The following is a 10,734-nucleotide window of genomic DNA, read 5'->3' on the forward strand; positions in this document are numbered from 1 at the left end:
AGTGCATGGCTGTTAATTTGATAGCAATGTAAACATGTCATGCACTATTTCATTGGTGACTAAGTATATTGATTACATAAAAAAATCAGTAATTGTATGCAAGAAATTTAAATTGGATACATAGGTTGTTCAATCTTTATAACTGCCTTTCTTACGGAATAAACAAGTATTGTTTATTTTCCAGTGCGTTCTTTCTGTGAATTTTTCACATCTATTGCCTTTGGAGACCAGATTCCAGCAAGCATCCTAAACAGAACAGTGGTCTCTTCGCAACTGATAGCTTCCCTGAGTTACTTTTAGCTACAGATCTGAATAGGATACTGCAAGCTGTAAAGCAGTCATCTTATAAAGCCAAATGCTGCCTAGCTAAATAATACCACTAAGGGATCAAACTTACGCACGTTTAGACGGGAGGAAGGTCCTACACCTCCCAGCATGCCCCAATCACCATGACTGCTGGGAGTTGTAGGTCCCTTTTTTTTCCAGTCTAAGCATACCTAGGAATACGCCCCAAAGGAGAAAGAAACGTAGACTGTTTTCATGTCAGCCATTTTAGGTTCATGAGCTGTAGGGAGCCTGGCTAGGAATACCGTGTACAATATATTCTTCATCTTTCCGTGGCGCTTTTAACGCACCTTTTCAAGCTACTGCAAGGACTTAAGCTAAGGCGGCTGCTCGCGAAGAGTCCAAGCGCCCCAGACGCTCTGCGTTCGCGTCTGCCTTGCACCGGTCCGTCTGTCGGCGTAACGCCTCCCCGCCCCCGCATTCATTCCTCTTCTCGAAAGCACAAACAACGGGCAGCCCCCTTCCCCCACCCCACCAGCCTCTGGCACCCAGGAACTACCACTGTGCTTCGTGACCCCCCGCACAAAAAAAGTTACGATCTTGCACAGAGGGCTCTGGAAGTCACTTCCTAGCTGTACCTTCAGGCCCCTGCGGCTCCCATTTTCTCGCGCACCGCTCCGTCTCCGTTCCCAGCCCACTCCGTGTTGTGTTAGAGCATTTGTTGGTGCGGCAGCAGCGGCTGCCTCCTCACCTTGGCATCGGAGGGCAAGATCAGCACTTGACTGCTGCAGCTGTTCTCTCTCTCCTTTTTGACAGCGTCTTTCTGCGCCAAGGCCGAATTAAACGACACTTTCACCATGGCTGCAGAGAGTTCTCAGCTACGACTTAACGGTGTCAACAAAGCGAGCTGCGGCGACTGAAAGACGATCCGGGAGCTTCCGGCTCACATAAGCCCCCACCACTCCCGTCTGTGCAAGCAACGGAGGTTGCGTGCTGATCGCTGTTCCTCCTCGCTCAGGAGGTAATCAAATTCTTCGGAGCACGGAGAGCTGTGAAGGAGAATGCGAATCCGCAAAGGGAGCATTTGGAGGGCTGGAGAAAAGGGAGGGAGTAAACTGAGCGCACCTATTACCAGATGGGGGCAGCTACCTCGGTGTTACGGGGCGTGGCGAATGCTCATCCTTGGGCCGGAACTGAAGTGGCCACTTGGAGGTCTCCGGCAAGCATCCAGGTGGGCTCAAGAAAGCACTAAATTGGCGACAGCTCTTCCCGCTGGCAGGTCGGCAGCAAAAAGCATTAAAATAGTGCCTGTGGGCTGCGTGTGTGTCCGCGCTGCTTGTGAGGGCGCTGCTCGGGCCGCTGCTCAGCTTGGGATCAGTCGTGTGGTCGCGCGCTGAGTGCTTACTGCCGGCGGCGACCATTATGTTTATGTGTGTGTAGAGTGACTGGCTACGTGCAAAAGGTAAATAAGTTCTTTATTTCAAAAAAAAGTTGGTGATTTGAAAATCTTTTTTAGTGTAAAAGTGTGACCCCAAGAGGTGAGTTCTGGCACTTTTTTTTTTTTTAACAAAAAAAGTACTGGGTTCCATTGCCATAACATAACTGCTTTAACGTTCAGGAAGATTTTCCTGATGTCTGCCCAGAATCTGGCTTCCTGTAGCTTAAACCTATTATTCCATATCCAGCAACTCTGTGATGATTGAGAAGGGATCCTGGCCCTCCTCTGGGTAACAACATTTCAAGCATTTGAAAAGTGCTCTCATATCTCGGTTCTGTCTACTCGGGGCTATACATGGCCAAATCTTTCCAACTCTCTTCATAGGGCTTTGTTTCCAGTCCCCTGTTCATCTTAATTGCCTTCCTCTGAACCTTTTCCAGTTTGTCTGCATCTTTCTGTCAAGTCCAGAGTTGGACATGATACTCAAGATGGAGCCTAACTAGTGGCAAATAGAGGGGAACCAGTAGCTCACGTGATTTGGAAGTTATACTTCAACTAATGCAGTCCAATAAGGTGTTTGCCTTCTTTACAGCCACTTCACATTGTTGACTCATATTCAACTTGTGATCTACAACAGTTCTGAGATTCTTCTTGTTTGTAGTGTTGTTGAGCTAGTTATCGCCCATCTTGTAACTGCATTTAGTTCTCTTTTCCTAGGCGTAGGACTCAGCATTTGTCCTCACTGAATTTCATTCTCCTGTCTCCTGCTTTCAGTCCAGCACTCCAGCCTATCAAGATCACTTGAATTTGTTTCTATATTGCAGGGTATTAGCTGGCCCGCCCAGTTTTGTATCATCTGCAGATGTGATCTGCGTTGATTTATTTATTTATTTCATTTGTATGCTGCTGAAGGTCTCTGGGTGATAAACAATTAATCAAATGCAAATGTACAATAAAAATACAAATAATAAACACAGGATAAAATTGCATTGTGCAAATTTAAAACCGCTAAACATTCCAATATACAAAAATTAACAGTTTAAAATCTAAAACAATTTCCCTTAAAAGCCATACCTAATTAAAACAGTATCATATGCTATGAAATGTCATTAAAAGCTTGGAAACATTTTTTATCTATTGCCAAAACAATGACAATGTCAGGTCTCAGTGGGGAAACCATTTTACAACGGGGGGGGGCACCACTGAAAAGGCCCTCCTTCCTGCCTCATTCTGTGCTTTACTTGGAGGTGGCAGTTGGAGGAAAGTTTAAGCACTTCTGCACTGGAAGACTTTTGGCATTTCAGGACTTGAAGTGCCTAGCTTTTCACCAACTCTGCAGGCTGCATCCTGGTTAGGTTCTCTGAAAGCTGTGCCATCCTCTTCATACAGCAGGCCAGGCCAACCAGCAGTGTGCCACACTGAGACCAAGCCCTCACAGCAGCTGACTAGGGTATGTTTTTCTGTTGGGATATGATGGCTGGCCCTGTCAAAAAGGTCACCTTTCCTCATCTACTTGTCAAGTGTTTCTTGTCTCTGGCTTGAACAGTTACACCCCACCCCATGAAAGAAACCTCCCACCTCCTTTGGAGCAACTGAAATATCCCATATCCATTTAATTGGAAGGACCACAAATTTGCTGCAGAGCACATGCTCTGTATGTAGAAGGCCCTCAGCTCAATCCCAGGCATCTTTATTCACTGCAGTCAGTTCCTAGTTGTGTGCTTTCCATCAGAGTATCTCGAGGATCACTGAAAAAAGCAGAGTGCTGGACTAGATGGGCCCCCTTTGGTATGGTCCTGCTTCCAGCCTCTACTTATGTGATGTTAAAGAAAATTTGCTGCCTTGGAAAACTGCTGCCCTGCTGAAACAGACAATACTGGGCTAGGTGAACAAAATACTCTGGCCTAGTAGAAGACTACATCCTATTATTTATTTGATTTCTATGCAGCCCCACTAGCCACTAGCACCAATTCAGCAACAGTGTTTTTATGGTTCGGATTGTGACAGTTTCTGCTTTATGTTAAGAGACAATTGTGTACCAAGGTAATTGTTGTTCCCTCAATAACACATATAGGAGCTTAGTTTCAGTATTTTAAGTGAAAGTACATCTTGACATAAAACATTCCATGTTTGTAAGTCTTGTATTCTCCTTATCATCTTTGCTTGCACAGGTGGATGAGGTAGAGAGGGAAGTGAATACTATGAATCTGGGAAACTGACTTTTCATTAGCTCACAGAATCTGCAGCATGTAACCTGGAGTGCCTTTCAGTAGGGGACAGCTAGTAGATAAAATTCCCTCTAGCTCCTTTACACAACAAAATACAAAATTTAGGTGACTGGAGCAGCAGAAAAATCATCTCAGGGCTGAGCATTTGGTATCCTTCAGGCAGCAGAGAGAGAGAAAAGTAGCCAGACTATAATCAGCTCTGCTCAGAAACAACTTCCTCTTGACTCCTATTGGGCCACAACTGAGATAGATGGAAAGCAATCCAGAAGCAATGCTGAAAGACCAGTATCCTTTGGCTCCCCTTCTTGAACAGTTTTTATTCAGTCATTGTAAGAATGTTAATAACTACTGCCTTTTTGTGTGTTTTCTCCTTTCTGCCACTCCCTTTTCATCTTGGGTTGTTTCATTTATATTGTAAGTGGGAGGATAGGAACTGTTCTATTTGGCACACCCCTCCTTTCCATGAAAAAACAATGCTCCTGGTTAGCTTATGGAGAGCATTTTGGGGACTCTGTCAGCAAACACTGTAAATTCCTCAGGTAGAATAGCCCAGTGGAAAGAAAACTCAGGAGTCCCAGCCTACGAAAGCTTTCTTTCCTCCTTGTGAAAAAGGTAGAAGGCCCCATCATCCTCCACTTTCTAAGAAGCTGGGCTTCTCCTCATAAGATCTGTTTAATCCAGATCAATTGAAGCTCTTTCAGCACAAGTGCTGTATTCAGTTTCAGAAATAGCCTTGACTGCATTCCAGTAGTAGGCAAGTTCAAAGGCAAAATAGAATAGGGCCAATATACCAGCATATTTAGCATGAAGTTCTTATGGCCAGTAACTAAGCCATGGGCATGTCAACCATTTGGCGGGGGGTGGAGGCAGGAGGAAGCTGCACCAAAGACACTAATGTCAGGGAATAATTGGCAGAAAGAAGGGGAGGTCTCTTGGGAAGCCCCAGAGAATAGGCCTGATTTAGTCCAGAGAGCTCAAGCTTTGAACCAGTTTTTAATCCTCTGGCATAACAGTGGAAAGTATTCTTCAGTAATTGGATTAGATAAGCCTTGCTACCTTCTTCAGGCTGCATGTCATTAAAAATTTACCACCTGGATTGCTACCTGAAAATGGTTTCCATGTTGCAGCCAGGCTGGGAAGAAGTCTCTGCTTATACTATCCTGCTAACGTAAGTTATGATAAAGGTGTTGAGATCAGAAATAAGACGCAACCAAATCTGCAGGGTCTGAGTGAGTGTGGGTGCATATCTCACCTGCACAGGTAGACTTGGCCCTAGTACAACTGTTGGCTTGCATGGACTATACCAAGGATGGCAGCATTGAGCTGGCTTTATACCCACATAGGTGGACTTGGCCAACAGAAGAGTCATCTGCTTCTTCCTTTGGGTTTCCCATCTGTCTGTGATGTCTGTAGGGGGTTGCTTGACTGGACTGGCCCATCAAAACAGATTGCTAGAATCTGAACAATTCCTCTTAGGTCTAATGCTTCCCTCCACTTTAATAACAAGAAAAAAATCCCAGGGGAATGAAAAAGTTTGATTAGTAGCCTTCAAAGCAGAAATGAAACTAGAAATAGGTTTCACCTTCACTGGAGAGTAGTACAGTGGTACTTTGGTTCACGAACTTAATCTGTTCTGGGACTTTGGTTGTGACCCAAGTTAAATTTCCCCATAAGGCTCAATGTAAATAAGGTTAATCCATTCTGTAACTAACTTTTTTTAAATCAGAAAAATGTGAAGAAGCAGAGTGACAAAGAACAACAAAGATCATGGCCATCTTCCTACCCCACCCCAAGCACGAGCCTGGCCATCTCCCCGCCCCCCCCCCCAGCACGACCACGATTGTGCCCGTCATCCCTGCACGTGCCTGTCATCTTGGTGCATGGGGGGTGGGGGGGAGATGGGCACAAATGCGGGCGTGCTGGGAGGGAAAAGATGGGCACGGGGGGGGAGAGGGTAGACAGGTGCGTTTGTGCTGGGAGGGGATGACCGAGATCGCAGTCGCGCTCATGCAGGAGACGGGCACAAACTTGGCCATCTCTCCCCCCCGCCCCCCAGCACGATCACGGCCATCTTCCCACTTGGGGGGGTGGGGAGATGACCATGATCGCCACCCAATGCAGAGTTCGCGACCTGAGTCAAATTTTTTATGAAATTTTTGTTCGCGACCCAATTTGGTCACGACCTGAGGTGTTCGTGAGCTGAGGTACCACTGTAACTTTATGCATATTTTGCATATTCCTGCCCATTGTAGTGGGAACAGCAATTCTTCCACTCTAAGAAAATTGCTTATTTTTAGAAGCCAGTTAAAAGTCTAGGGAATAGAATATCTGAAAGAAAACAAATAGGCAAACTACCATACTACTGTTTCCCCATAGCCAAGTTTCTCAGGGAATCTAAAACAAAAGCTCTGATTGGGAAAGTAGCAGGGTTCAGAAATGGTGCAGTTTTGCTATTGGTCCTACATAGAAGCAGTCCTTGACATCATGGCTCTTTTAGGCTTCCCCTCCTAGCCCCCCAGTGTGAAAATGAAAGCTATCTATAGAAAACAATGGAGAAATCCAGTAGTTTAGTATAGATGTGACTGAACAGCAGTGTCCACTCTCCAAGGAAAAGGTAAGCAAAATGTTCTTTCCAACTCTGGTCTTATTTGATGCTTCCTTCTTTTCAAGCAATTATTTCATAAAACAGTATCTTCAGACTGCATTTTCAGAAATACATTATTTTATTCACAATACATTATAAATAGCCTATCGTATTCTCTATAAGACAAACACAAATTTAGTCATGACTAGAACCCTAGTGACAAACATTTAGCATCCAAATGTACTTTCTTAAGCATAAAAAAGACTAATACTATTGAAAAGTTATAGGTATTGGACTGAATCCAGAGATCCTATAAGCAGTGTTCTCTTTATGGAAACTTTCGGTTCATGGAATGGGGGAAAGAGATTTGCCCCAGTTCCCCATCCCCCATACACCACTTGAAAATTTACTGAAAGATTGAAGGATCTCCTAGAACATTGTGGGACATTACCTTCTCATTTGCAGAAATCCTTGCAGGATCACAGTCCTTTCCAGGAACAGGAGAAATATTTCATGAACAGAAGGTCACTCTGGATCCATACTATGATTGTTATAACTATTCACAGATACTCAATGAATGTATTTTTCAATTCGCATCGCAAGACTGCACTTTCAAGAACCGTAACAAAATCTCAAATAAACTGTGTCACTTCTGCTATAATATTCCTAGTTATACCCAGCCATTCTGGATGAGAATTAGTTTTCTGGTGTGTGCTGCATTTTCCATCTGGACTGCAGAACAAATACTGAATATTGTACAGCTTGCATTTGGGAGCACAACAGTCAAAACATCCTAATTTAGTACCTAATCTGAGTCACTACTGCTAGTTGAGGAATCTGTTGACATAACCTCTACATCATCTTCATTCTCCTTGTTATGTCCAGGAGGTTCCAGGATAAAGTCATTGCTATGATTAGGAGGTAGCATGTTTATTGACATGTCACTTGATTGCCAGGGATACTGAGGTGCAAGTACTTCTGAAGGAAAACACAATGACACACAATCATACTATAACCTTATATGAATATAACAATTTTAATAATTTTGAAGTAAAATTCATAGAACAGGGCTTAGGTTCTAGCAACACATTCACACAATCGTGTTATAAAACGGTATAGCATTTCAGGCTAAGATAAAGCATAATCCAGCCAAAGGTCCTAGAATGGCAGAGTTGGAAAGGGCCAAGAAGGCCAGCAAGCCCAACTCACTGCTCAATGCAGGATTTCCAGTTAAATCATGTCTAGCTACAACCTGAATGCCTTCAGTCTGGAAGAGCCAACAGCTTCCCTCAGTCATTGGCTCCACTGTTGTTCTCCTCTAACAGTCAGGATTTTTTTTTTCCTGATGTTCAGCAGGAATCTGGCTTCCTATAAATTGAGCCCATCACTCCATGACCTACATTCTGTGATGGTCAAGGAGAAATCTTGGCTCTCCTCTGTGTGACAACCTTTCAAGAAGCCAGAGTGCTATATCATATCTCCACTAGTTTTCTCTTCTCAAGGATAAACATGCCTAATTCTTTCAGTCTCTCCTCATAGGACTTTGCTTCCAGTCCCCTAATCACTGTTGTTCCCCTCAGAGACAGCTGCTTGAAATATGTTACATTTTTAAGAGAAAACTTTATATCTACATATTCCTCAACTTTTAAGATATCAGTCATAGTTCAAGAGCCCTAGAGTAGTTTTTTTCCTGGTTTTGGAAAAGAAATAATCTGGCTATTCCTTTGTGTACAGAAAACCATTATAAAGCACAACAGGGGGTCAAGGGTCTACTAATTCCTTGGAGTAAATTTTACTGTACGGTTTTAAATGTGTTCTAAGTTGACACAAAGAATAATCTTCTCACAGTGGAAACTTGATCACTGACATATTTTACTATAGTATTGGGGTACATTAAATGTTTTCTATTATTTACAATGGACCCAAAGTTTCACCTTGCAATTAAAGTTTCTGCTTTTCTCTTTTTTCCTGCTCCGAGGCTTCCTAATAGTCCAATGAGAACTAATTGGTGGGTTGTATCTTACAGTAAGCATGTTTAGGAAGCATCATGCATGTTTGCTCCTAATTCACTGTTCTTTGTACATGCTTTTTTTGCTAACCCCCCCCCCACCAAAATAAATAAATATTTAAAGAATAGGTTAATATTGTGAGGTCCACAATAGCTCAAAAGTTCAAAATAATATTAAAGTCAAAGACATTTTTAATTCTCCCAATCCAATTTAACATTTGGCTAGTTAAAGCACTCTAAAATAATGCACACTATTTGAAACTCACTTTTCAAATGCTTTGCTAGAAACCTTTTCATTCATTTAACTCCCACTATTCATATCTCCTTATTTTCCATTACCTGGTAATCTGCCTGCTGCAAGGGCATCCCCTGGTAAGTGTCCATTGACGCCATTTGCTGAAGGGTTGCTCATCTGACCCAGCAGACCACTTCTCATCTCCAAGTCAGTTGGGTATGGTCTCCGTGGATCCCCTATTAAAAACAAAACAAAACTCTGTTTGACATTCTGAATGATTTTTTTTTTTTTTGGTTAGGTAACTGTACAATCCTTTTCAATATTTTTCCTTTTAACAGCTGTTGACATATTAGCATAAGTAATGTTTACATAAAAATTAAGCATTCCACTAAGATCTCTAAAATACTTAAACATTAGTCAATAGAGGAACCGTTTATATACTCACCACTCTGTGGGATCTGCCTAGATATGGAGTGATACACAAAATACTGTAAACATTCAATCAATAAATAAATAGACTATCAATAAAATTATGACAAAAATATCAAATTGTGAAGCTTGTTAATTACCTGGTACCCAGGTAAGAGGAGCACAAACAGCATTGCTGGCACTAATTCTGTGTGCATATTTAATTATTTCTTCAGATGAAATAGCCCCTGAGAGAAATTGAGGGAAGAGAAATTGAATTCAGGTTTGTGATACAGAATTCTCTTCCAGAGGAAAAGAAATGTAAAAGCACAGATATTATAAAGATATCACTGACCAAATTTGTTCCAATTTCCTGACCACAAATAACACCTGCTTTTTTAAATAATTATAGGCTGATTCTTAAACTTTCTTATGGTATAGACTACTATCCCAATAAACTTATTCTTTGCAGAGCACTTTAAATCCACCATTTGTTGGGATGTGGAAATTGCTTCTGCTTACTATAAACAACCTCTGATTGGAGGTTTTCAGTGTGATTAGTCTGGAGCTTCAACCAGGAGAATTCAACAGTTAAACTGGAGGTTAACTTCTGGGCTGTTTTAGCCCCTGAACTAGAAAGTGGCCTATGTCCACACATCATCCTGACAATCTGCAATTGCACCCATCATAAGAACTTATGATTTGCCATCATACATTCAAACTGGTTCTATTTCTTATGTTGTAGCAGCTACTCCATTGGAGGCCACGTAAAGTTTCAGAATTAAAACAATTATTCCTGCTCCATAAATCAGATTCCTTTACACTTCTGCAGAGATGTAGAAAAGCTGATTTGTTCAATATTTTTGTACATGCTGAGTTAGCAATATTTGTCCTTAAAGGCAGTCCTATTCAGGACAGACGGAAACAATAAGAAAAATCTCAGTGTCATACAGCACGCTAAATATTTAAAGTGCTTATATTCTACTCCTGACCCTAAAAGTATCCTGGACCACTTTGTTGTTGTTGTTGATAGTCAAAAAGTAGTGTCCGACCCATCGCGACCCCATGGACGACATTTCTCCAGGCCTTCTTGTCCTCCACCATCCCCCAGAGTCCACTTAAGCTCACGCTTAAGTGACTCCATCTAGCCACCTCATTCTCTGCCGTACTCTTCTTCTTTTGCCATCAATTCTTCCCAGCATTATTTATTAATTTATTTAAGATATTGGTATGCCCTCCTTTGCGAGAGCCTCAGCCTCATTAGGCTCTTCTCCAGTGAGTCCTGCCTTCTCATTGACCAAAGTATTGGTCAATACTTACTGGTCAATACACCAATACTGTATTGGTCAACACCAATACAGTATTGGTGACCAAAGTATTTTAGTTTCATCTTCAGGATCTGACCTTCTAAAGAGCAGTCAGGGTTGATCTCCTCTAGGACTGACTGGTTTGATCGCCTTGCAGTCCATGGGACTCGCAGGAGTCTTCTCCAGCACCACAGTTCAAAGGCCTCAATTCTTCAGCGCTCAGCCTTCCTTATGGTCCAGC

The 10,734-nt window shown here is 42.5% G+C and overlaps 2 protein-coding genes across 3 annotated transcripts in view; both read right to left on the reverse strand.

Annotated features, from left to right (window-relative positions):
- ITM2B (integral membrane protein 2B) overlaps nt 1-1,370 on the reverse strand; it is a 32,357-nt gene extending 30,987 nt beyond the window's left edge. Inside the window, exon 1 of the mRNA XM_044431910.1 lies at nt 1,037-1,370. Coding sequence (XP_044287845.1) covers nt 1,037-1,144 — 108 coding nt within the window. The 5' untranslated portion in view covers nt 1,145-1,370. The remainder of the gene's footprint in view (nt 1-1,036) is intronic.
- A 5,285-nt stretch (nt 1,371-6,655) lies between these two features.
- Nucleotides 6,656-10,734, reverse strand: part of MED4 (mediator complex subunit 4) — a 10,929-nt gene continuing 6,850 nt past the window's right edge. For both annotated transcript variants that reach the window (XM_044431660.1, XM_044431661.1), the window contains exons 5-7: nt 9,348-9,434; nt 8,883-9,014; nt 6,656-7,513 (exon numbers count right to left, since the gene is read on the reverse strand). In XM_044431660.1, coding sequence (XP_044287595.1) covers nt 7,341-7,513; nt 8,883-9,014; nt 9,348-9,434 — 392 coding nt within the window. In that variant the 3' untranslated portion in view covers nt 6,656-7,340. The remainder of the gene's footprint in view (nt 7,514-8,882; nt 9,015-9,347; nt 9,435-10,734) is intronic.

Source organism: Varanus komodoensis, unplaced genomic scaffold, assembly GCF_004798865.1.
Source record: "Varanus komodoensis strain SLA01 unplaced genomic scaffold, ASM479886v1 scaffold23, whole genome shotgun sequence".
NCBI lineage: Eukaryota > Metazoa > Chordata > Lepidosauria > Squamata > Varanidae > Varanus > Varanus komodoensis.